This window comes from Fukomys damarensis, unplaced genomic scaffold, assembly GCF_012274545.1.
Source record: "Fukomys damarensis isolate Sample0158 unplaced genomic scaffold, DMR_v1.0_HiC HiC_scaffold_32, whole genome shotgun sequence".
Classification (NCBI taxonomy): Eukaryota; Metazoa; Chordata; class Mammalia; order Rodentia; family Bathyergidae; genus Fukomys; species Fukomys damarensis.
Window position 1 is genome coordinate 16,168,424 of NW_022900944.1, and position 26,911 is coordinate 16,195,334.

A 26,911-nucleotide genomic window follows, 5' to 3' on the forward strand; every position below is an offset into this window, starting at 1 on the left:
TTTCCTGCTTGTAGAATTTTGAGAGTTGGGTAGATGTCTTTCCTCTTATGTTCTGTTGTCCTCTCTGAGCTAACTTGGAATGTTTCTACTGGTGTGAAACTTTCAGGAACCTGTGGGTCTCCTGTGTATGTCATGAGTATTTGCTCCAGTAGAGCAGAGGCTCCTCCAGAGACATTTTCTAGATAATCCCATTTCTGCCTTTGGCTTCTGCTGAGGTGGTTTTAGGGCAATGACCCCAGATTTCTTCAATGTTTTCTGGTTTGGTCTAGGAGATGTGAGTCACACTCTTCATCTGTTCAAAGAACCTTTTGTGTTTGACTCAATTGATATTCCTGAGATTTTAGCAAAATGTATAGTTACACCCTCAGCCTTTCTCTGGAGCACGATTTTCTGAATGTCAGTCTCTTAATTGTGGTCTTTTTGCAGTTTGAGAATTTCCAAAAATCATTCATCTCTGCCTTTTTCCTTTTTACTGCAATAAGAAGAAATTGGGCCATACCACCAACATTTGGTTTGGAAATCTAGCTAAGTATCCTAAGTTAATCCGATTCGAGTTCTGCTTTCCCCACAGCTGTGGGATGCAATTCCTCTAAGCTTTCTGCCACTATAGAACAAGAATCCTCTTTTGTTCTGTTTCCAAAAAACACATTCCTCATTCCTGATAAGCCCTCAGTGCCTTTAACATCTACATTTCTCTCCACAGTCTGTTCTTGTTGATAGAGGTGTTTTCCAAGGTGATGTGGGTTTCCCCGAATGTGCTCCTTACTTCTGAGTCTTCACTAGCAGAATCCTTAGCTTTCATATTTCTGGCAGTCTGGACACGGTTATCCAGACATTAAAAACCTTCCTCACCCTTGGCTTTCTTCTGGCCTCTGGACACTGCCAGGCTGTGGAGTCTTCCACAGTTGTTCCAGGTCCTCATTCTGGCAGCAGCCCACTCTGGACGCCAGGATCTATTCCTACTTCCCTATTGCTGCTCTGACAAATTATCACATGCCTCCTAGCCTAAAACAACAAAAATTATCTTACAGGTCTGTGGGTCAGTCACCACTGGGCTAGAGTCAAGGGGCTGGTAGGGCTGCGTTCCTTTCTGGGGACTCTGCGGGAGAATCCATTTCTTTGCCCTCCCAGTTTTTAGAGGCCCTTCTTAACCAGCAGTTGCAGGGTGGGTCCTTCTCATCTTGCGTCACTCTGACTCTTCTTGTCTTCCTTTCCCACACTTAAGGACTCTCGGGATTACAATGGGCCCACCCAGTTAATCCAGTATAATTTTTAAATTCAGCCGATGAGCAAACTCAATTCCATTTTAACTGCGTGACATAACATATTCTTAGTTGTAGGGTTAAGATGTGGATATCTTCGGGGAGATCATTATCCTGGCTCCCACAGCCTCCAAGTTTGTTTCTATACAGGTTTTTAAAGAAGCTCCCTCCCCGCTATCACACAAGGAAAGAGGCCAGCTGTCTTCCTGTGCTTGGCATCAGACCCAGCCTGGCCTGATCACCCACCCCTGGCTTTGCCAGCTTCAGGACATGACTTTCCCTGGTGACTGGTGGGGTTGTAAGGCTTGGGACCATCATCTGGCTCAGGCCACAGGGCCTGCCACTGTGCTTGTGCATTGATGAGGTACAAGAAAGAGGGCTCATCTGCTGCACAGTGCTCTGAACTGGCTGGCACTCAGGCCTGGGAAAGTGGCTATACCACCTGGTTACCAGGTGGGTGTGGTATGTGTGCCACTTGCTATCTCTATGTACTCAGAAGTTGCTTTCTGACTGGGGTACAGCTCAGTAGTAGAGAGGATGCTTAGCACCTATCCTCAGCACGCTTCAAATAACTGCTTCTTTTTTGAAGTTTATGTTTGCCCATTTATTAAGAGAGATGTTTCTACCTGTAGTACCTACCTCATGGAGATGTGAAACTCAGTTAGGAGAATTGGTCCTGGCTCTGACTGCTTCTTGCTGTGTTGCCTCAACCTCCCCATCAGTGAAATACATGAGTAGGGATCTGTGCACCACTCCCCCATCCCAGGCTCTGCTGTTAGTTTTAATGCATGCCTCTCTCTGCACGGGATTTGCTGAGAGGGGACCCTGGGGACCTATCAGCGGAGCTTGCCTCAGTCCTTGCAGGAAGCAGTGACCTAGGAAAGGGCCTCAGGGGTTGCCCAGCCCATGCAGGTCATAGATGCAGAGGCTCAGAAGGGGAAGGCAGCTTCCCCCAAAGCCCCCAGCAACATAGCTGTCCTAGAGGACCAGGCTGTTTACTTCAGTAGGCTCTGGATTCAAAGTTTCCCAAGGAGCCCCAGTGGCCTTGAGCTGCACTTGCATCCCTTCTTGTGTTGAAGGCCCCTGCTGAAGTCCAGGCTGCCCTTGGGTGAGCACAGCCTGAGGGTGCCCGACGCACACCCATGCTTGCAGCTCCCTCCACTCAGGTTTTTGGCAGCACTGATCTCCCCAGGATGCCCGGGTGGCTCTGTGCCTGCTTGGGACCACCATTGGCTGGGGGCTGCTCTGGCCTCTGTGGCTGGAGACCCTTCTCGCCACCCAAGCACAACTGCACGGTCTCTGTGTGAATGGCAGGTTTTGGGGCTCCCTAGCCCAACACCTGTTTATAGAGAGGATGGGAAGCTCCTTTTTTGGAGGAGGCACCCGATGGCTAAAGGCTCTAGCACTGCAGTCAGGAGATTCCTCCCTCTGATTTGCTCAGCGCCTGTGGCCCATTCTTTTCCCAGAGCTCTTACTCGTGGCAGACATCACCAGTTGATTTCAGCACTCTCTCCTTCTCAGCTGAGATAGGGCCTCAGAATGCACAATACCAACCTCTACCAATGAACTCTCCTTGTAAATTCTCTTCTTTGTCCCTCGGCGTGCTTGTGTATTTTATGGGATTGGAATAGAAGTTTCCTGATTCTAGGGTCCTGTTTCTCTGATTTTGGGATAGGGCCATCCCCATTCCTAGAGCTCTAAATGAGGATACTGGGAGGCTCCACCCAGAGTGGAGCTGTGGGCAGCACTGATCTCCCGCAATGCCCAGATGGCTCTGTGGGGAACTCACTTCCTTAGTGATTTTCATTTTTTCAAACAAAGCGGTGAGTGGCAAGGAGAGGAGACCTTTTGGTCTTTTATGACTGCCTTGAAGACAATCTGGATGGCTAGAGTTCTGTACCAGATAACTGTCTTACTCACCTGGAGGGGAATTTGGAGATCATGAATTACATCTTCCTGTTTGACAACAGATAGCTGAGGCCCGGGTCTGCTGATGGGCTCCCTGTCCAGTGTCCTAGCACAGACTTTCCTTGGTATGGTCTGGAATGCCCACAGAACAGGAAAAGGGCAAGATGCCCTCCAGTGACCCTTGAGCATCTGGCACAGTCTGTGCATAGGAGGTATCATTCCTGGGATTGACTGAGCTCTCGTCCCCTCTAGGGACTGACAGTCATTCTTACTCTGATGGGTAGAACTGTCAGCCCAGGAATGTCCTAGATACCTGGAATTTCCTGGGCCTCTACTGTCTTTCCCTTCCTACTCCATGCAGGGAGTCATCCCAGTGTACTTTTCAGGGCTGCTTCTTCCTATCACTCAGTGGCTTTGGTGACAGAGGGGTTCACTTCCTCCTTAGTCAGTGCCCCTCATTGCAAGAAGGTCTCATTTTGGCTTCCTACTGGGGATGTATGGACTGTTTCTCTTTGGTCCAGCAGCTGTGAACTCGATTCTCCATGTCAGCTCTGGGTGCTGACTCCTGCCATCCTGTGTGGCACTCCACGAGGCCTGTGCAAATCAGGTGCATCAGGGCTGTTCTGGAGGCTGCAGCTGCTGCATTCATTGCCCACTCTTAAGGTGTGATGTGTTCTTATGCCCAATTCTTTTTTCTACTTAATTGAATTTTTATCAAAATGTCTTCCCTCTTTTATGCTTGTTTTGGTTCTTTTTCTGCAGCAGATAGCAAAAGCCTCCTAGAACCCATTTCCTACTAGGCCTTTTTGCAGGAAAAGTCATTTTTAAATGACTTTAATCTGCATTTTGAACATGATTTTTATATTTATTTCATCGTATTTCTTTGATTGCACTTTTTGTGGGCGTAGGGGAGGCTGAGGTCCTGGGATTTGTCATTATATCTCCCACTTGATATTGTCATATGGCATCTCCCAAGGGAAGGAGCCACTGTAGCATTGTGGACAAAAATACCAAGCGAACAGGACGAACTGGCTTTATAGCCTGGTTCTACTGGCTGCTAGTTATGTGGCACTGGGCGAGTTACTCAGCTTTTCCTGGCTTTGGTTTTCTTCTTTTATAAGTAAAAATGGTAATAATAGTACCTACCTTGCTGGACTGTGGAGAGGATTGGACGGGATTAGCACATACGAACTCTCAGAAGAATGCCAGGCACACAGTACATCTTTATTCATATTCACTTTAACTTGGAAAGGGTGTGGGTGGAGTGAGACTTCCTTGAATGCACTTGTCCCTCTCTCTAAAATGCTCTTGTTGGAGGGGACCTTGGGATCGCCTTCCCCGCTTCCAGGCTGCTCCCTCCTCTTGCGGCACACCTGCCTGCTGGAGTTGTGTACTCAGGCTTGCCCTTGGTTGGTGCCTGACAGCGGGAGGAGGCCCTTCTTGCTCTATGGATGCCCTGCTGATCCGTCTGAGTTTTGCCCCCCCCCAGCTCCACCTCTCTTTAGCCCTCATGTGCAGCACCAGGCTAAGCACCCCCATGCAAAATGCGTTTGGAGGAGGTAGGACGGCAGCAGCCAAGGTTGAGTGTTATTTGAATAAAAGGCTTTAAACAGAGCAATCTGAGTTTGGGACTTTATATGTCAACATGCCTATTTCCTCTGATTGGGCCTTTTCACTTTAAGGAGCCTTATTTTCATTTCAATTCAGATGATTATAATCTCAGCAGTTGCTCAGTTTGTTGTTCCCAGAATAATATGCTTTGCTTTAGTTTTGAAACTTGTTTGCAGAAAAATAAAGCCAACCAGCCAGCCACGCAATGAACCTTGGGTACTCTGGCCTGAGCAGGTTAAGATTCCCCTTTTCCAAGCTTAGTGGGGGAATAACTGATGTCGGGCCTAGGGATTTGGCTCTGAACTACTGGGAGATGCAGTCTGGCCAGACACTGCTGCAGCATCTGGCTGTGTCTGGGGCAGGTTCCTCACCTTCCCTAGCTTGGCTTCCTCATCGCAAAAATGGGATGTTCCTGGACACAACCAGATTTGGCTGTTGAGAGGATTAAAAGAAACTAATTGTGATAATAGACATACTTAGCACAGTGCTGGCACGTGGGACATGCTCAATAAATGTGGCTGCTAAAATTAGCACTAGTGGTATTAATTAGAGCTAATTATTATTATTGGCAAAATAGTGCTTTTATTTAACAGCTATTGAAGTGTAATTTGCACACCATAAAATTCACTTATTTTAAGGGCATAATTCAGTGACTCTTTAGTAAGTCCACAGAGCAGTGCGCCCGCTCTTTCTTCAGAGCATTCCTGTTTTCTCAGAAAGGCCCAACTTGCCCATTACCAGTTGATGTCTGGGTCTGCCTGCAGGCTCAGGCAGCCACAGATCTGCTCCATAGGTCTTTGTCCTGGACATTTATGTCAACAGACCAATAGTGGATTTTCATGTTAATTTTTCTCACCTACTTCTCAAAGTAGTCCTCTTTTTTTCAGATGCATAAATTGTGTCTGAGAAGTTAAGAGGACTTCTTACAGCGCGGGAGAGTGACCAGAGCAGTGGTAGGACTTTGGGTGTAGGTAGCTTCCTTTTGGTCCCTCATGGCACACAGGGCCTGGGAGCAAAGGAACCCCAGCAGAGATACCTGTCCAGGCTTGTCCTGCAGGCAAGCTGACTTTCTGGCTGCACTTGCTCAGTTGTTGAGTATTTTCCACTAAAAGATTGTCAAGGGGGCTCTAGTGAGCTCCAGGGACTCCCGGGCCTTAAGGGACCCCCCTGAAGTGCAGACCGTGTATTACCCCTGCACTCCTCATGAGGGAGGGCTTGGGGGACGGGGGGACAGGACCTGACAGCCCTGGAGGACTTGCATTTGGGCCTCCTCACCGTCCTAGCTGTGCAGATGGGGTCTTACGTGATTGTATCCTGGAGAAGTTGGTCCAGAAGCAGGTCAGGGTCAAAGGACTGAAAGTTGGATGGTCATGGTATTGGTCGTGTCACTGCCATTTTGTTATTTCCTAAGGTTGGATTGCCAGGGCTGTTTCCTTATCTATACAGTGGCCCTGGCTTCTGCCTCTGATGGTTTTGAGAAAGTGCTTAGCAGAGTGCTGGACACATAGGAAGGGTTCAGAGTTAGTTCAAGTAGGACTAAGCTATCAAAATAATAAAAAGCTAGTAAGCTGGGCCAGGGGTGGGGGCCAAGCAGGTCCCTTGGCTGTCCCAGCTCTAGCCATCTCTTCCCTGGGGTCCCTTTTGTCTGCGCTCAGTGGAGCCCAGCTGACAGGAGGTGGGAATTAACAGGCAGGGTCCGGGGCACCTCCCACTGCGTCTAATCTAGAGAGCTGCCAGGAGCGGCTGTGTCCTTCCCGTCCAAAGGGCCCGTAATGTGAGGCCCCCAGGGGAGAAGGTGCCCTCACTCCTGGAGGGCCATTCTAGAGGTGCCGGGCTGCAGGGGTGAGGAGACTGCCAGGAGGCTCAGAGCTTAGAGGGCGGCATCCATCCAGGAGGAGCTTTGCCAGCCGTGCCAGCTGGCGTGGGTGGATTGACATATACATTGTCAGAGCTGGGGCCTGAGCGGAGTTGGGGGGATGTGGGCTAAGGCTAGGCTCATTGCCAGCTCTGAGGGACCCTCAGGATTCTTCAGCCAACGCTTGCTATCTCCTACAGTCTTGGGGTCAGCCTGGAACCAGCAGGAGCAGCTGCAGAGCTTTGAGTGGGGACCCTGGATCTGTGATTGTACACAAATGTGGTGGTGCATGTGAGCATGTGTGTGATTGCATGTATAAGTGTGTGAGTGATCGTATGAGACAGTGTGAACAGTGTGTGATTGTGTGTAGGTGAGTATGTTAGGGACGTGTGTGGGAGTGAGGCTGTGTGTGAATGCACGTGAATGTGTGGGAGAGGTAGGTACAGAGTGCAGGTAAGCACATATGTGTGTGCATGAGCTTGTGGTGCTGGGCGTGTGATGTGCTGGCCCTTCCTTTGCTGTGGGCTGGGCTGCCTCTAGGCTGCCTCTGTGAGGCTGGGAGGCTTTTCTGAGGAGGAAGCTGGCTGGATGGGACCAGGGAGGCGGGGGCAGTGGCTCTTTCCTCAGGGTTACAAGAGCAAGGTCAGCGCAACTGAATCTGAGCTTTTGTTTATCTCTCCCCTGCCCGCAGCAGCCTGTGGTCTGTTTCATTCATTATTAAGTTTTAAATCCACCCGAAGAGAAACTTGAGCCTCGGAACTCTCTCCCGCCCAGGCTGGCTCTGTCCAACCCCTACAGTGGCTAAGGAACTTCACTGGTTTTATTTGTTGAGTCCTTTGTGCTTTTGTTTTCCCAGAAACAGCAGCCCTTAGGTTTGTTTAGTTTCCTGCAAGGCTGAACTGGCTGGACCAGCCAACGAAATTTCCCAGCCCCCGGGGAACATGAGAGTCGCGGCAAGAGAGGCAGGGCCCAGGGTCCCTGGAGTGAGGTGGAGGGCCTGCCTGCTCTGAGCTCTGTGATCCATCCTCTAATCACTGCCACTATCTCCTGGATGGACTTAGGGTGAATCCAGGGGTGGACCAGAAACAAAGAAATTAATCCCCCCAACAGGATGCTCTGGGCCTTTCCTTAGTGCCCTTGTCTTAGTCCCTGCCTGAGCTAGAGACTGGTTCGCACCTCTTGTGCCTGGTCTGTTACAATCCCCTCATCCACAAAGAATGTGGTATAGCTGATGGGATAAAGGATTTTTTTTTTTCTTGGAAAATTGTGCCCATATCCCCTCAGTACCTATGGGATTTCCTTACAAGGTGAGGTTGGAGGTGAGTTGATGCCCAAGTGTACATCAGGTGATGGGATGTGTCCTTCTTTTGGCCCGTGGGATTGATGGCCTGTGAGATCACTTCCGGTGACTCTGTCCAGGCCGTCCCTCCTCCCCCCATCAGAGAAGTGGCTGAGAACCTCACCTCCCGTTGCGGGTACTATGTCCAGCCAGGCCCAAGCAGGTGTTGCTGAGGAAAAAGACATTTCCCTTCCATATCCTGTCGCCCCTCTGCGGCGTCCTCTGCAGATGGGAGGCCTGTATGTCCACTTACTTCCGGCCCCCTGGCTCCCCCTTCTCTCCCCTGCAGCAGTTGGCCAGCTGCACAGCCTCAGCCCGAGAGCTGTTGAGAAGCTGGCTCTGTCCTTGTTTCCCGGCGGCCCTGGGAATTGCCTCTAATCTCTTCTCTGCCTTCCCCTGCAGATGGTGATGACGACCCACAGCTCTCCTGGGTGGCCTCATCTCCCTCCAGCAAGGATGTTGCGTCACCCACGCAGATGATCGGAGATGGTTGTGACCTCGGCCTCGGTGAGGAGGAAGGGGGCACAGGCCTGCCGTACCCTTGCCAGTTCTGTGATAAGTCCTTCATCCGCCTGAGCTACTTGAAGAGGCACGAACAGATCCACAGTGACAAGCTGCCGTTCAAGTGCACCTACTGCAGCCGCCTCTTCAAGCACAAGAGGAGCCGAGACCGGCACATCAAGCTGCACACGGGCGACAAGAAGTACCACTGTCACGAGTGCGAGGCAGCTTTCTCCCGCAGCGACCACCTCAAGATCCATCTGAAGACCCACAGCTCCAGCAAGCCGTTCAAGTGCACTGTGTGCAAGCGTGGCTTCTCCTCCACCAGCTCACTGCAGAGCCACATGCAGGCCCACAAGAAGAACAAGGAGCATCTGGCCAAGTCGGAGAAGGAAGCCAAGAAGGACGACTTCATGTGCGACTACTGCGAGGACACCTTCAGCCAGACTGAGGAGCTGGAAAAGCACGTGCTCACCCGCCACCCCCAGCTCTCCGAGAAGGCCGACCTGCAGTGCCTCCACTGCCCCGAGGTCTTTGTCGATGAGAACACGCTGCTCGCCCACATCCACCAAGCCCACGCCAACCAGAAACACAAGTGCCCCATGTGCCCCGAGCAGTTCTCCTCAGTGGAGGGAGTGTACTGTCACTTGGACAGCCACCGGCAGCCCGACTCTAGCAACCACAGTGTCAGCCCCGACCCCGTGCTGGGCAGTGTGGCTTCCATGAGCAGTGCCACGCCCGACTCCAGCGCCTCAGTAGAGCGCGGCTCCACCCCGGACTCCACCTTGAAGCCACTTCGGGGACAGAAGAAGCTGCGGGATGATGGGCAGGGCTGGTCCAAGGTGGTCTACAGCTGTCCTTATTGTTCTAAGCGGGACTTTACCAGCTTGGCCGTGCTGGAGATCCACCTGAAGACCATCCACGCGGACAAGCCTCAGCAGAGCCACACGTGTCAGATCTGCCTGGACTCCATGCCTACCCTCTACAACCTCAACGAGCACGTCCGCAAGCTGCACAAGAGCCACGCCTACCCCGTGATGCAGTTTGGCAACATCTCTGCCTTCCACTGCAACTACTGCCCTGAGATGTTTGCAGACATCAACAGCCTGCAGGAGCATATCCGCGTCTCCCACTGTGGCCCCAATGCCAACCCACCCGATGGCAACAATGCTTTCTTCTGCAACCAGTGCTCCATGGGCTTTCTGACTGAGTCCTCCCTCACCGAGCATATCCAGCAGGCCCATTGTAGTGTCAGCAGCGCCAAGCTGGAGTCTCCTGTCGTGCAGCCCACGCAGTCTTTTATGGAGGTCTATTCCTGTCCCTATTGTACCAACTCACCCATCTTTGGCTCCATCCTGAAGCTCACCAAGCACATCAAGGAGAACCACAAAAACATCCCCCTAGCACACAGCAAGAAGTCTAAGGCAGAGCAGAGCCCAGTTTCCTCTGACGTTGAGGTGTCTTCCCCCAAGCGGCAGCGGCTCTCAGGAAGCGCCAACTCCATCTCCAACGGCGAATATCCCTGTAATCAGTGTGACCTCAAGTTCTCCAACTTTGAGAGCTTCCAGACCCACCTGAAGCTGCACCTGGAGCTGCTGCTGCGGAAGCAGGCATGCCCACAGTGCAAAGAGGACTTTGACTCCCAGGAGTCCCTCCTGCAGCACCTCACGGTGCATTACATGACCACGTCGACCCACTATGTGTGTGAGAGCTGCGACAAGCAGTTCTCCTCAGTGGACGACCTGCAGAAGCACCTACTGGACATGCATACCTTCGTGCTTTACCACTGCACTCTGTGTCAGGAGGTCTTCGACTCCAAGGTGTCCATCCAGGTGCACCTGGCGGTGAAGCACAGCAATGAGAAGAAGATGTACCGTTGCACGGCCTGCAACTGGGACTTCCGCAAAGAGGCCGACCTGCAGGTGCACGTCAAGCACAGCCACCTGGGCAACCCAGCGAAGGCGCACAAATGTATCTTCTGTGGGGAGACCTTCAGCACCGAGGTGGAGCTCCAGTGCCACATTACCACGCACAGCAAGAAGTACAACTGCAAGTTCTGCAGCAAGGCCTTCCATGCCATCATTCTGCTGGAGAAGCACTTGCGGGAGAAGCACTGTGTGTTCGACGCTGCTACCGAGAACGGCACAGCCAATGGGGTGCCCCCCGCAGCCTCTAAGAAGGCTGAGCCTGCCGACCTGCAGGGCATGCTGCTTAAGAACCCTGAGGCACCCAACAGCCATGAGGCGAGCGAGGACGACGTGGATGCATCGGAGCCCATGTACGGCTGCGACATCTGCGGGGCAGCCTACACCATGGAGGTGCTGCTGCAGAACCACCGGCTGCGGGACCACAACATCCGGCCGGGCGAGGACGACGGCTCACGCAAGAAGGCCGAGTTCATCAAGGGCAGCCACAAGTGCAACATTTGCTCACGGACTTTCTTCTCGGAGAATGGGCTGCGGGAACACCTACAGACACACAGGGGCCCCGCCAAGCACTACATGTGTCCCATCTGTGGCGAGCGCTTCCCTTCCCTGCTGACGCTCACAGAGCACAAGGTGACCCACAGCAAGAGCCTGGACACGGGCACCTGTCGCATCTGCAAGATGCCCCTACAGAGCGAGGAGGAGTTCATTGAGCACTGCCAGATGCACCCTGACCTACGCAACTCACTCACGGGCTTCCGCTGTGTGGTCTGCATGCAGACGGTCACCTCCACGCTTGAGCTCAAGATCCACGGCACCTTCCACATGCAGAAGCTGGCAGGCAGCTCAGCTGCATCGTCCCCCAATGGCCAGGGGCTGCAGAAGCTCTACAAGTGCGCTCTGTGCCTCAAGGAATTCCGCAGCAAGCAGGACCTGGTGAAGCTCGATGTCAATGGGCTCCCCTATGGCCTGTGCGCTGGCTGCATGGCCCGCAGTGCCAACGGACAGGTGGGGGGCCTGGCCCCGCCCGAGCCTTCTGACAGGCCCTGTGCTGGCCTCCGCTGCCCCGAGTGCAGCGTCAAGTTCGAGAGTGCCGAGGACCTGGAGAGCCACATGCAGTTGGACCACCGCGACCTCACGCCAGAGACCAGTGGGCCCCGGAAAGGTGCCCAGACATCGCCAGTGCCCCGGGTAAGTGCAGTGTGCTGATCCTGCCCTCTGCTCCTTGGGGACCCACTGATCCCCATAGAAACCTCACCTCCTCAGTGCCATTGTTCCTGGTGGTTCCCTTTAGGTGTTTAGAGGCGCCGTGTGACTAAGTATATCCACTCTGTAGTTCACTTCTTTAGGCTGAACCTGGTGTCACCATTTCCTTTCCAGCTGTGTGATGTGCACCCATGACAGTATTTATCTGTCTCCACCTCATTTGTCAAGTACCCATCTATGCAATGGGACTGGTAATCAACTTGACTTCCTAGAATTGTAAGGGGCCAGTAACATGTAGATAAAGTGCCCGGCACAATGACTGACACAGTGAGCACTCCATCCGCAGGGGCTGGCGTCTTTGACCTGGTTGGACTGACTTACTTGCTCACTGGGCCTCCTTGAAGTCACTTAACTTCTCTGGGTGTTTTATCCAGAATTCTTTTGACAAGCCATAGAAATAATATACCCTCATAGGACTTGTCTTAGTCACTGGTGAGCTGATAGCATCTTCTTCACTAATATCCTTGTGGCCCTGATCACTGTTATTATTAGTGATTTACTGATTCATTCATCACTTTTGGGGGCACTTACTATGTTTGGAGTTGCCTGGGAGCCAAGGAAAACCAGGAATGGACCCTCCTTGGGGGCTTACAGAAAAGGAGGTGCCACAGGCCTGTTAGACAGCTTTTGATGAATTTGCCTGGGAGCCAAGGAAAACCAGGAATGGACCCTCCTTGGGGGCTTACAGAAAAGGAGGTGCAATCGCTTCTCGGCCTTTTGGCTAAGATCAAGTGTAGAAAAGGAGGTGCCACAGGCCTGTTAGACAGCTTTTGATGAGGCCAAGGAAGTGAGGGCTACTGGTGGGTCTACTGGGTCACGGACACAAGGTCTGAGGGAACCTGGTGGTGGTCCTGGAGCCTGTGTGACCTCTGGGTGTGAGCCCACATGGGCTTAGGAATTCCCACTGAGGCTGTGCAGTGTTTCCAGACTCAGGAGGTGCCAAGTGGGTCTCGGGAGGACCTTTCCCTGGAGTGCTGCTGCTGGCGCCACTGGTGGGGAGGTGGGATTTGGGGAAGAGCCACCTGTCAGAGGTGGCTGTTGGAATATAGGGATGTTTGCTGTGGGTGTTTGGCCTTGGGATCAGAACTGGGGTCTGGGACTTGGCTTTGAGAGGGTGAAGGAAAGAGAAAGAAAGAAAAATAATAAAAGGACAGTCCCACAGTGGAAGGGACCACAGAAGCCTCCTGGTGTTATAGGTGGCTCCAGGGAGGACCTGTGAGCCATAAGGACCTGCTGCAGACTCCTGGTTGGGGGAGAAACCCCTGGATGGGGATAAAGCTGTGTATCTCGTTGGGCCTGAGGCCTTCCCCAAGAGGCCTGTCTGGAAACCCTGAACATGGGCTCTGACCACTGCTGCCCAGTTCTGACAACCCCAGCTTGCTGGCTGGCCAGGGCATTGTGTGTAGTCCTGAGGATTGTTTGGGCCCTGGAGCCAGATGGCCTGGATTTAAATCTCCTTCTTCCAGTGCCCAGCTGTGATTTGACCTCTCGTGGTCTCTCTCCTTCCTTGGAAAGCCAGAAGGTAATAGTGATGATAATGAATGGTGATAATACTAGTAAGAGTCATGTTGTTAATAGTAGAACAGTAGAAATAACAATACAGTCTCTATCCAGAGCTGATGTCCCCTGCGCGGCAGTGGGGCCCAGTGTGAGTTTAGCCAGCACCTGCTCTGCCTGGCCAGGGCCTATTCTTGAGTGCTTGTGAGATGTCACTGCTGTTTCCCATGCTGACCTCCTCCACATTTTGCTCTGAGGATGAAATGAAGGGAGGAAGAGCGGGACACGTAGGAAGCACCACCTGGGATTTTTCTCGTTGGTGATAACAGGAGGGGTAAGAAGGTGCCAAGCTCCTCCTATCCACTTACTCTATTTACCCCTTTCAGTATTCACTTTCATAATCAGTGACACTGTGGAGACACAGAACAGCGAGGGCATTCACTTTGAGTCCCAGCTTTCGAGAGGCAGATTGGGGATCTGAACCCGAGTGGGCCACATCTGGTATCACAGGCCATATTCTTCAGCACCACTCTCCTGGCTGCAGCAGGGGAGAGGCTGGTGGGGTGGGGGCCAGGTGCTCATGCTTGTGCTGAGCTGTGGGACCTTGTAGCTGGGCCAGGCCTTTACCTGTCTCTCTCTTAGGTGTACCCTGGCCTGAATCATCTTCCATTGTCAGCCCCACCTATCACTGGGCTTGGCTCCTTGGTGACTGGGGAGGTGGGGTACTTCTGGTGCCTCCAGGCCTGGGGCAATGGAAGTCTCCCTTTCCTTGAATCCAGCACCAAGCACACTTTGTAAAAGTCCCTACTGTGTGAGTGGTACTCTCCTGGGTACCAACTCTTAAATCATCTCCATAGCAACACCTGGGAGCCTTGCTGTAGCTTCTGTTTTGGCAAAGAGGAAATCCAGGCTCAGAAGAGTGAAGCCATGGTGCCCAGGATGCACAGCTGTGCATGGCAGCGCAGGATGGAAACCTTGTTTCCTGGGGCCTGCAGGCTTCCTCTTCCTGCCTTCTGCCTCGTGAAACAAGACTAGAGCTGAAAACCCCATCTCTGCCTGCCCGGAGGCACAGGCAAACAGGCTGTTTGCAGAGAGGAGCTAGACAAAGCCCAGGTTGCTCCCAGCCCTGGTGTAGCCTCTGGGGCCTTGCCCCCTGCCTGGGCACGCCTGGGGCAGGGGCCCAGCTGTCTGCTGGCCCACGCCTTCCCTCCCCTAGGACTCACTCATGTCGGAGCAGACCCTGGGGGCTTCATGGGGCTTGGGGGCTGGCAGCCTGGGACCCTTGGGAGTGTATCCATAGCAACCAGCTCTCAGAGGACTGGGTTCCTGTGGGGCAGAGGCTGCTGTCGGCTAGAGCATGAAGCGTTGAGGTTTCTACCTCCTCCTATTTATGAGTAATAACAACATCACCCCACCTAGGGGCCAGCAAGGGCAGTCCCTGGCCCTGCAGCAATTCAGCAGGTCCTCAGGGTGCCTCTTTGTGCCAGGTAGAGGGGCCCAGGTGCTCTTGTCTCCCATTTTACAGCAGCCAGGTTAACAGACCTGCAGGTTGGAGGGTTAGCTTGTGTCCAGATTGCACCAGCTTTCTGTCATCTAGAGCAGGACTGCCTGAGGATGTCTGGGCTGAGAGCTGAGAATGTCAGCCAAGATAGCAGGGTCCAGGGGAGCCAGATTGCCACTGAATCCCATTTCCCCTAGTGGCTGGTGCAGGGATTAGACCGAGGGACATGGCCTCTCAGAATTCCACTTCCTCCATCCTTGATGTGGAACATGGCAGAGGGAGGGTGAGAACTCAGTGTAGACACTGCCTGCACACAGAGGGTGCTGAGTGCATGTGGACTGTGTTCAGTGATAGAAACTCGGCAGTGCTGGCTGCCCCCCTGCTCCCCTTCTTTTCTCCCAGGGTGGCCGCTCTTCCCTGACCTCTTGTTCCTGTCTTACCCCGTCTCAGAGGGATATTCTTTCTGCTCTGAGTCTGCCCAGGGATGTGTCGGGGAGGTGGTCCTTGACCCCAGAGCCCAGACCTCCGCTTGGCTCCTGACCTGTGCTTAGGGAAGAGGCCTATGGCAAAGGAGGCACTTTGAGTGCCAAATTGTACCTGCCCAGAGGAGGCTGACACTGGAAAGGAGGGGTCTGTGGGATCTAGAGAAGGGGAGACACACACAGTAGATGTTGGGATGAGTAGCACTGCGGACCAGCCACGTGTTCAGGTGTCAGTGCCTGTGAGCCAGTGTATATGTGAGTGTGTGTACCTGGAGGCTGTGCACTGGTGTGCATTTGTGAATCTGTGTGTATCGTGTCTATGCATGCTCTAGTGTCAAGCTGCTTGTGATTCTGCAAGTGTTTGGGAAGGTGGGTGTGAGTATCAGGGTTCCAGTGAAAGAGGAAAAGGTGTGTGTGGCTCTGGGGACAAGCTTAGATGTGTGAACTCATGGATCCATGAGGACATCTCCACCTCTAGGCGTGTTACACATGAGGCATGTTAAACATACAATCTGCATTGCAGGGAGTAGGCTCTGTGTGTGGAGCTAGGAGTATGGCTGTGAAGGGCGTGTGTTAATTTTGAGTAAGGGGAGAGTGAGCACTTGGATGCACATACGTGTGCTTGCACAGATATGTGCATGTCCTTGTGTGTGTGCACACGCGTGTGCTCCCGCATATGTTCAGCGCTTCCTCTGGCCCCTCCCTTTGCAATCCTCTGCAGCCTGTTTCCCTACTAGAAAGGGCCTTTTCATCCGGCAGTGCCCCTCAAGCCACCAAAAGGGTAGCTACCTCGTATCGGGATATTGGAGGACACTTCTTCTTGCCAAGGCCCTCGTGATTTCTTTTCCAAGCACAGTGAGCCCATTTTCCTCACCTGCCTCAGGGGCAACAACAGAATCACTTGATCATGGACTTCTCCACAGCAGTCTGATCTAACCATGGCTGTGGCCCCCAGGAGCTTTGCCCCAAGCAAGTCTGGAGGGGAACATGGTCTTCTCTCCATCCTTGGCTGCAACCTGACACTACTGCCTTCTTCCTGCCACCCACTCTCCATATGCAGGGCTGGGCACCCACCTGCAACCTATCCTGGGCTTGCCGGGGTTGGAGCTCCCTGGGGTGGGCTTCATTCTGGCCTTCATTAATTCACCCATTCATCCACCCAACTATTCAGGGCTCTGATGCGGCAAGGCAGAGTGGATGAGACCCTCATGAAGGAGTATGCTCTAGAAGACAGCAGAGCCACAGGTGCTCCCTCTTCATTTACATGGAGTTGAGCCCTGGTGGGGGCTTTGGAGCTATGTCCCCTCAGAAGACCTCAGTCCCTACTCAGTCTGGAGGCTGGACTCCTCAGCCTTGTCCCATCCTACCCTCTCAGACTCACCATGATCCGCTCCAGGGCTGCTCATGCTGAGGGCCTGCTTCTCGAACCAGTGCCTGGCCCGCTCTGTGGACATACAGAACGCATTTCTGAAACACTGAGGGACAGGACTCTGAGAGGGGATCCTGGAGCTCAAGAAGGGACCCCACCCTGGAGCCTGAAAACCCACCGGCTTTTCCAATCATTCACTCATGCAGTCATTCATTCAACAAGGATTTCCTTAGCACCAATAAGTTACAATAAAAGTTAAAAAATTACTAGGTTTCCACCCTGGTCAGGCCCTGTGCCAAGGTGGTGAGCATTCAAGGTATTCAAGTCACCTTTGGTCTCTTTTCCCCTTCTGTCCCAATAGAATGCTTTGCATAATACATTATTCTGCAACTTTGCTCATGCATTCAGGAAATCCTTTGTAAGCATCGGTTTGGTGAACAAACACATTCCCAGCCCTCTGGGTGCTCAGGGTGCAGTGGGAGAACAGACAAGTCAATCAGCCGTGACCCAGCAGTGTACTGATCCCTCTGGTGCTTCCAGCTGAAGCTTGGAGGTCTGAGTTGGCCCTGAACTCATTCTGAGGTGTGAACAAAAGTCTTCTCAGAAGGGATGACATCAAAGCTGAGTCTTCAAGGATGAAAAGGGTGGGCCTGAGAAGGCCTGAAGGATTGTGGACGAGGTACAGGGGTGCCCAGGTGGAAGCTGCAACAGATGAGCCCTTGGTGGCTCATTGTGCATTGTTTAGAGTTGGGTTTGGGTCCTTGGCTAAGAAACCCAAAGTCCTGCTCCCTTTTCCAGAGGTAAGAGAGCCCCCATCATCCCAGGAGCCAGAATGGCCTTCAAAACCCCTAGATATTTTGAGTTCCAATACAACCCTTCTTATTAAATTAAAAAAACCACAAAACATAGCCACCATCTTTTCAAAAGATACGTAACACCACCTGTAACCCCAGGGAGCAAGTTTCATAACTACCCAGGCTTAGTTGTAAGAAGGAGTCTGCTCCTTGGGACTCATCAGGAAACTCTGAGAGCTCCAGATTTCTGCTGTCACCTCCAAAAGTAGCTGTTGATAGCCCCTAGGTGTTGGTTACAGCTGTAGGTTACAGGTGGCGGCCTTGTGTGCCCAGGGCAGGTGAGAAAATCCTCAGCTACCATTGAGTACCGGAGTTGTCAGGAGTGGGGTCCCATGCTCAGCCACCTGGTGTTTAGTGTGGACAAGTGGATGAGAGTGTTGTTGGATGGATGGAAAGATGGCTGGCCGGCCAGCTGGGTGACTTGGTAGGAAGAGAATAGTTAAATGGATGGAAGTGCGCACACTGATGGATGCATAGATGGATGGATGAGAACGTGGTGAACGGATGAATGGGTGGAGGGGAATTTGCCTATACGGGTATGGCAGCCTTCCTCAGCTCCTAAGTTCAAGCTGTCTCCCTGATCTAGCAGAGGTGTGCCTCCCTTGGAATGTAGCCTGGGCCCCTTCCCCAGACTGGTGGAACTGGCATCAGAAGAGGAAAGAGAGTGGCTGGCAGGGTCCATAGCCATTTTGGGATGGCTTGAGCCAAGCTGTCAAGGAACTTTTGCCTGTGCTTACCTCCTGACTCTCTTAATTCCTTTGTTTTTGGATTCTAAACAGAAAAAGACATACCAGTGCATCAAGTGCCAGATGACCTTCGAGAATGAGAGAGAGATCCAAATCCACGTTGCCAACCACATGATTGGTAAGAGAGCACCTCCTTTCAGCTGTGCGGGGGTCACTCATCAGAGTTTGGAATTCGTGACTCTAATCATCATTTTACTGGCTTTTAGGGCAAAGGACAGAGTCACTGCTGCTGTTTCTGAGACATTTCAAATGGGAGTAAAAATGTCAGAGTGGGAGCACTTTCTCCATCCAAGCCTTCTTGTCGCGGCTCCACTCACATTACAATCAAACTTTTGACAATCTCTTCCACTTCCCAGCATAAATTTCCCTCCATTTCTGAAACGAAGTGCTTTCCAGTTGTCAAGCACTCAGGGGCAATTATGCTCCAATTTTGTATGTCATGACATTGAATAGATTTAACTGCTCACATTTCCCCACTCAACATGGTGAATTCCTCAGGCACATTGTCAAAACAGAATGCTTACAAAGTCATTCCAGTCCTTTTCCTCTTCCTCTCCAATTGGATTTGGACTTTGGAAAACTCAGTCTTTATTAAAGGCACTTTCAAAGTGCCACAGAGTTCACACGTTGGCTGGAGGCATCTGGGAAAGCTGTGCAGTCTCACTGACCTTGGCCAGAAGGGAGTGGTCCCCCTGGCAGCTGGGGATGCCCAGGTTGGAAGTGAGGGCACAGCTGGGTGTTCTGAGTGCAGGCCAGCATGGGGTGTGAAGGGCAGCGGTGGGGGGAATGGTGGTCAGGGCCTCAGAGAGATTCTGGAGCCCTGGTACTCGGGGTCTTTCTTGGATGTGTTATCACCTTTTCTGAGACTCTAAGTAGGTTGTGAGCTGTGAGCTGTCAGTCCACTTGAAGGGTCCCACCCCTGCTCATCCTCACTTTTCTACTTTTAAGGTCTTCTCGTTATAGTCTTAGCTGTCAGCATGCTGTTTAACAAACCCCTTGTTGAGTACATTCCGAAAACCTCACGTAGCTCCCTGAGTTGTCCCCATCTGAACACACCTGTGTAGCTCCCGTCCAGGACCAGAAAGCAGGCTGTTCTCCACCTTCCAAAGTGACTCTCTGAGCCTCTGTAGGATCTGCTCACCACCAAAGGTCATCGCCATCCTGAGGTGTGACGGTGTAGGTCAGCTTTGCCTGACTTGTGCCCTCTATCAAACGCAGTTTATTTCCACCCAGTGGTGTCTGGCATCTTCCGCTTTTCCCGTGATTGCCTCTAGTTGGTGCTCATTCTCTCCTGGTGTGAACTCTGCTGTCATGTGAACACACTACCGTTTGTCTATTCTGCTACATGGGTTCACTTTGGAGTTATTTCAAAAGGTGTGCTGCTGTGAATATTCTCAAGTATACCTGCTGGTGAACACGTGTGTGTGATTTTAATGGGAATGCAGGAATACGTAGATATTTTATATCTTTATAAGAGAGATAATATTATTTATATGTGCATCACACATATCTAATGGGAATATAGAAGTAGATTGCTGGTTCACAGGCCGTGTAATGGTTTCCTTTAGTAGACACTGACAAATCGATGCTTGAAGTGGTGGTGTGCACTTCCGCTCTGACCAGCAGCGTGAGAGTTTCAGGGGATCTACATCTATGTTGTCACCAACATGGTACATAAAAGGGACCGTTGCAAAGGCACTTCTTTAGTGAAGATGCTTGCAGAACGAGTACTGGTCCCCTGGTCCCACCCAGCGCTGGTGCTGCTCTGCTCACTTGGGTTTGGGAGCCCAGTGTCTGAGCCCAGCCCAGGTCTGGAAGCCTCTCCCTCCCTGACTCGGAGCTGGTCCCCCAAAGGCACCGGGCCCATGCATGTGTGTGGTGGGGGCTCCGTAGTCGTGAGGGGAAGGAAGAGCCCAGGAAGGGCAGGGCAGGCCTCGGGAGCACGGCCTGACAGGGAGATTGGTGGCTTTTTAATTTCTTCTGTCTGCAAGCCCCCTGCTGAAGTATAAGAAGGAACGCTACCCTGTCAGTCACCGGCTGCTGAGAGCCCTTTCACGGGAGTGTCAGGAAGGTGAAGATGAAGATATCTAAGAATGTTTGCTTTTGTAGCAGGTGGTGATGCATGCTCCTGTTTGTAAGCATGAAGGGCGAGAGCCTGGCTAATTGGACCGCAGTGATTTCAAAGGTGTTCCCCTCCTTTCCCTCCTCCACCTCGCCTTTGTGCACAGCCTGGAAGCTGTGTCCTCAGGTGGAAGGCAAGGGGCTGCTCAGAACTGGACTTGCGGGAACACAAAGGCGGGGCAGTGTGTGCTGGGCCTTAAGGCCTTTGTGTGAGCTGTGGGCTGAGCTTGTGTGGAAGGAGTCTGGTCTGGTGGTTGGATAGAGCCCCTCGACCAGGCCACCTCACAGTGCTGTGGCCTGCCTGCTTCCTGGCCCAGCCCAGGGAGCTGGAGGCCACAGGACCTGCAGCCAGGAGTGGCTGGCCTTGGAGGGGAGATTTTGGTTCAGTGTGCTGGCATTTGGTGTGTGGGAGCCATAGACGTTGCCTGCTCTCTGACTGTTTGCTCTCCCTACCTCATAACCTGCTCTATCAGATAATACAGGCTGCGTGTCGGCGGCCTCTGAGTTACAGGGGTGAAGGGGACACGGTGGTCCCTGCTCTCAGGCCTCACAGCATCCTGTAGAAAACACTGTGGAATGCACACTGTGCCATGAAGGAGGCACTCAGGTGAGCATGCTAACAGTCGTCGTCCATTCCACCTACCATGCCAGTTTACGTTGGTGCTGGTCTCCATGTGCAACCTGAGCTTGCAGAGGTCAAATACAGCCAGTACATGGTGGAGGCAGGGCCTGACAACAGTGGGGACTTTTGATGCTCCCTGTCCGTGGGAGAGGTAAACAAAGGGTATCTAGAGCAAAGACCTCTGCATCCCTATACTGTCAGCAGGGCTGGGTATTGAAGGTTGAAGAGGAGTTTTCTCTTTCTCTGTGGCAAAGCTTTCTCTGACAGAGTGAGGGCTTGGCCCAGCAGGAAGGTGCTTGAACTGTGTGTTGTATTAGACTGTGGCGGTGGAACACAGCCTTATCTGGCAGGAGCAAGCCGGTGAATTTCAGAGCTATAGCTCCTGACCTGTCTTGCAGGGTAGCATGGTGGGCAGTAAGGAATGGGTTATTTGGGACCAGGCCATAGGGAGCCTTGAAGGCCAAGTGCATGGGTTTGGATTTGGATGCACCTGGTAGGCCAGGACCATCTTTGGGGCCCCTTGGCTGAATTTTGGGGGCCTTCTCTTAAATCCAGAAGAGTGGCAGTCCCATATTCCCACATGACATAGCTGATAGAGCCAGCAGCTGCCAATCTCTGTGGGCAGGGCACAGATGCCCAGGTACCACGGTGCCACAGGGGTCTACTTGGCTCATTTCCGTCCCCAGCCTGGTCTCTGCGGGCTCCTGAGTGCACAGCCTGGAGCTGAAATGCTAGGGAGCCATTGAAGTGTTTAGAGCTGAGCGGGGCTGGAACTGAGGATTAACCTGGCTGCGGTCCTGAGGTGGATAGGACAGAAACCTGCCTGGTTTAATCCAGGGGTGAGGATCAGGGCAGGAAGGAGGGAAAAGGGAGTGGACAGAGTCATATTTGGCTGACGCTGTGTGCTGGAGGCTTGGGAGATGAGGCTGGAATAGAGGAATGGTGTGTGGGGAACAGAGACCGACACAGGAGCCTGGCCCAGCTTGGCTCTGCAGCCCCAGTGACTGTCGAGGCCAGTGTCCCTATGGACAGCTTCTCTTTCTAAATGACCTGTGCTCCGGAGCTGGCCCTGGTAACAGTTCCCCTTAGCAGCACCGAGGGCACTGTTCAGCTTGGAGGCCTTCACATAAACTCGGGGCATTTGGGGGTTCGAGGCAGGCCTCCCCTGGGATCCAGGCTGTTGGAGACCTCTCCTGGGGCTACTAAGTTGGCCTTTTTATAGCAGGGGGTCTCTGTTTGGCATCCCAGCCTGGAGACCTTGGGAGTTAGGATGACTCAGGGCCACGTCTCCTTGGATACATTCTCCCAGCACCCCTCTCCCAGCTGCTGCCTGGGAGGGAGCACTTTGGATCTGACAGAAAGACAAGGGTCTTTGGAAACCTTTTCAGCAGCAGGGTTGCTTTTGAAATCCCCCCTTCCCACAGGGAAAGAGGCCCCTTCCCTGGGCCTGCTCCAGCTTTTGAAATGGCTATAGACATCCCTTCCCCCAGAGGCACTTCAAAAACTTGGAGCAGTGCACAGCTCTGTTCTGTGGCTTCCTGCCAAGATGACCCCTCTGCCCAGACACAGCCCCCAGCCTCTCCACCCCCACTCTGGGAGGGGGCCCCTGCTCTTTGCTCTGTGGGAAGCTCCTGTCTCAGGAGAGCCAAAGGAGGCTTGTGGGGACAGCACAGAGTCATTTTGGCCCCTGTGGCTGGGGCAAGGAGGGGTACCCATCTTTCTCACAAGGTGTACCTCTAGGGTACTCCGGCCCCCATTCTGGGAAGTAAGACCTGCACTGGAGACCCTGACTGGGCCAACTGGCCGCTCCTTGACTGGCAGTGGACTTCTGTCCTGTGAGTGCTTTGGGGTAGGGACAGCTGGATTAGGGCTCTGAGAACTTGTCCTTGAGAGGAGAAACTTTCTATAACCCAGGTTGGCCCCAGGGGAGTGTCTCAGCCCCTGGGTCCCTGGATGTCCTTACTCAGGGCCTCATGGGCCCCTTGGGAGCCCTGAGTAGAACAGGCTGGGAAGGGATATCCTCGGGGAATTGTGCTGGGATCGTTTGTCCTCAGTGTCCTTGGACAGTGGCTGTGGACTCTGGCGGGAGGCCAGGCAGAACCAGCTGTCCCAGTGGGGCGTTAGTCACTCAGGAGCCCTCTCTTGGTCACACCGGCCCGTGTTCCTAGGTTCCTTGCAAAGGCTGGGCTTTGCTGTCAGGGGTGAAGAAATGGGGTAGGAAAGCGTCATTGGAGGACCAGCCTCTCCCACCTCCTTCATCATGCCCCAGTGCTGGCCTCTGCCCGATCTCCTAGCCCTTTCTCTCACCGTCTAGGGACACATAGGCTGGTGCTGGGGGATTGCCATGCATGCTAGAGACAGGCAGAGATGCAGAAAGACACAGTGAGAAGGGGGAGAGAGAGAGACACAGACAGAGACAGAGAGGAATTTCTGCTTGCCAGTCTTTAAGAAGCACATCCCGGGAGATGTGTCTAGGCCGCACTGCAGGTCCAGGCCAGCGTCTCACTGCTGCTGGAAGCCCTGAGTCCCTGAGGCAGCCCAGCCTGCAGCATGTTGCAGGAAAGGATTGCTGATCCAAGGTGCAGACGTGGTGGAAGCCAGTTACCCCTTCATATCAGGGAGAACAAACCTTTAAGATATAGCAGAAGAGCATAGCACAGGACAAGCGCCTGCCTCCTCCTTGCCGGGAGCACGGGGTTCCACTCCACCTGGTCAGCTCTGCAATGGTGTGTGTGCGCTTCTGGTAACAACAGACCCAGACAGCTGTCCAACCTCAGAAGGTGGCCCAAATGTCTCCTTCTCCTGCTGGAGGTTATGATTCAAGTTCTGGGGTTGTTCTGTCCCAATTACAACCCTGTACAGAGAGAACCTTTAATCCATTACTTTTCTCATCCTCTTCCTCTTTTTCCTCCTGTTCTTCTTGTTTCTTCTGTTCTTCCTCCTCCTCCTCTCTTCCCCTCCCTCATCCTACTGTTGAATTCTCTGTATTACAGAACAGCCTCCTACCCCCAGCCCACCAGGTGAGAAAACCAGCCAAAAAGACTCAGTTTACCTGACTTTAAATCCTTTTGGTACCTTTCAGGAGCACTTTGGGCCATGGAGAACCCATCCGTTCTAAATTTTAAACTAGTGGCTATCTTTTTATTTTCCTTTGTATATTTGCTATTTTTAAGAGGGGAAAGACCTCCGTAGTTGGGGTTTCCTCTGATAATAGTAACCGCGAGGAACTGCCACAGTGTAAGATGTGGGTGCTCAGGGGCCAGGTGTGGTCTGACTTAGTCGGGGCACCCTGGGATAGGCTCCTGGGGGAGGCAGCACCTAGTCAGCATCCTACAAGATGGGAAGTAAGATAGGAGAGGAGCTCCAGGCAGAGAAAATACCCAGGAGCTCAGAGGGTACCTGCTTGGTGCAGGGGATGGTGGGAACTCAGATGTGCTACAGAGCAGACCGTGCAGCCGGAGGCAGCAGACATGAGGTGGAGTAGGCCAGAAGATGAGATGTTAGGTAGGATGTGCACTGGAGAAACACTTAGGAAGCAAAGCCAGCAACAGAGTATGGGAGTTGAGTGCGTAGGGGACATGGAAAATTTAGGAATGACTCAAAGGTGTCAAGTGTACAGGGTCTGGGTGACAGAGAGATGATATCGTGACAGGAGAACTTCCTCCTGCAGGAGGCAGGGATCCCTCACTGGCTGACCAGTCCTGCAGTGTCCTGCCAGGTGCATTCCCCAGCTACCTACCTGGGGAAACCAAAGTGGAGAGAAGGGAAGTAGTTCCTCAAAGGCACATACAAATCACAAGTCCAAGTTGCAGTGAGAACCTGTCATTCCTGATGAGAGCATTTTCTAGACAGAGACTCCTTTAAGAACTTACTAGTTTGAGTTTACCTTATAGGTTTTTATTAAGCCCTAGCAGTTTGCTCAGCCTGCTGTAGGTGTGAATATTAATGAGAAATAGACACATAGGATGTAGAACTCTGCGGTGAAACTCAGTGGTTAAGACCACCGGCTCTGCAGTAGAGCTGCCCGGCTCATGATGGTGTCACTTCTTGACTAACATGGGATACTTCTACTCATCTGTAAAATACCCTGCCCATCTTCAGAGAAGTTTTAGGAAGGACTCTTTTTTTTTTCAGCTTTAATTGAGTTTATTGGTACATTTTAGGGATACAGTACAGTTACATTCATTGTTGGGATCTTGTACCTCTACATGACAAGTCTTGGTTCTCATTTTTTCCCCTTGTCCCTGCCCTCCCTTCATCCCCTCCTCCCCTCCCCATCTACAACCACTTTATTTCCATCTTTTCATTCTCTCACATTTTTTTCTTTTCCCTTTTTACCCTTCCCCTACCCGTCCCACCTTCCCTACACCTTTAGCTCCTTTCTTCCCATTTCTCAATGTCAGTAATCTTATTAGGATCTTCTGTATTATTACATATTATTCACACCAGAGAAACTATTCGGTATTTACACATGTGTGCCTTCTTTATTTCACTTAGGAGTATGTCTTCGATATGTATCCATTTTCCTATGAATGAATCTATTTTCTCATTCTTTATGGCTAAATAATATTCCATTTTATAGAAAAACCACATCTTCTTTATCCAGTTTCCAGCTGATGGGCAAATAGGACTCTTTCAATGGCAAGTCAGAAATCCAACTCAAACTGGCTGAAGCTTAAGAGAATTTATTGTTGGTTCAGGTCACAGAAAAGTCTGGGAATGCACTGGGTTGCAGGCTGCAGGCGTGGCTGGATCCAGGGGCTCCAAAAGAGTCATCACCAGTCTCTCTTTTACCCCTTGGCTATGCTTTTCTCTTTGTTCCTTCCGTTCTCAGGGGGGCTTGCTTCCTTGGTACAGACTGGCAGCCAGCAGTCCCATGGGAGCTTCCTCAGTAGCAGCAGAAGTCAAAGCAGCAGCTCTCTGGTCTTGGGAGGGTCCTGAAGCTGCTCATGGACCAATCTTCATGGCCAGAGAGGTGGAGCAGGTTGTTAGGTTAGGCTGGCGTCACCTGCCCGTTCGGTGTCAGCACTCAGAACACAGGCGGTGAGGAGAGTATTGTTGAGAAAAGCGGGCATCTATGTCTATAAGAGGTGATAGCACTCTGTATGCTCCCCACGCCCACCCACTGGGGCTGTTTGGAGGATTCAGTGAGTTAAAGTAAATGAAGAGGACCCGGCACACTGCCTGGCATGGATAAGTTCTGTGTAAATGGCAGAGACCAATATTGTATTAATATTATTAGTCCCTGGGGCCAAGACTAATTAAGACAGTGATAGACATAATGCCCATGGTAATGGAGAATCAAAGTGAGCCCCTCTGTGGCCATGCTGAGCCTGCATCCCAGATGCCAGCTCTCACCTGCCCAGAGGATGCTGCTGTGGGCTTCCTGGAGGAGGAAGACTGGCTTCCCTGCTTTGCGGAGCCTCCAAGGGAAGGGCCTGTGGGATAGACCCGGAGGAAGTAGCTCTCATCCGATGGAACTTTCGCTGTTCTCCCTCTCATCCAGCAACTTTTTCTTTCTTGAACACCTGCTGTGTTTGGGCACTAGGCATGGACGTTACAGCAAACTCTCTGTCATCCTGAGCTTAGAGCTGAGCAAGGAGTGAAGGTGTTCAACAAGAAAGCAAATGAGACATCCTGATTATGTCAGACAGTGATAGGTTGCGTGAGAAGAAAGGAGGGCTGCCATTCAGTGTGTGGGAGCAGTGGTCTCTCTTTTTTTCTTACTTTGTATATTCATTTTTTTTCATTGATTGGTACTTTTTGGGTATACAGTATAGTTACATTCATCATTGGGATCTTGTACCTTTACATGACAGGTCTTGGTTCTCATTTTTTCCCCAATCTCTTTTCTTTTTAGTATTTTGAGACAAGTTCTTGCTATTGGTTCATGCTGGCCTTGAACTCACTGTGCAGCTCAGGCTGGCCTCAAACTTGCAGCAGTCCTCCTGCCTCAGCCTCTCTAGAGCTGGGATTGAAAGTGTGAGCCACCATGCCAATCCTGGAAGGTGACTTTTGTGCTGAGGGTCAGAAATCAGCCCAGGGTCCAGTG

At 52.2% G+C, this 26,911-nt stretch overlaps 1 protein-coding gene across 2 annotated transcripts in view; it reads left to right on the forward strand.

Moving 5' to 3' along the window:
* Znf423 (zinc finger protein 423) overlaps positions 1 to 26,911 on the forward strand; it is a 295,884-nt gene that overhangs the window by 156,357 nt on the left and 112,616 nt on the right. For both annotated transcript variants that reach the window (XM_010629036.3, XM_010629034.3), the window contains 2 exons: positions 8,378 to 11,592; positions 18,150 to 18,234. In XM_010629036.3, coding sequence (XP_010627338.1) covers positions 8,378 to 11,592; positions 18,150 to 18,234 — 3,300 coding nt within the window. The remainder of the gene's footprint in view (positions 1 to 8,377; positions 11,593 to 18,149; positions 18,235 to 26,911) is intronic.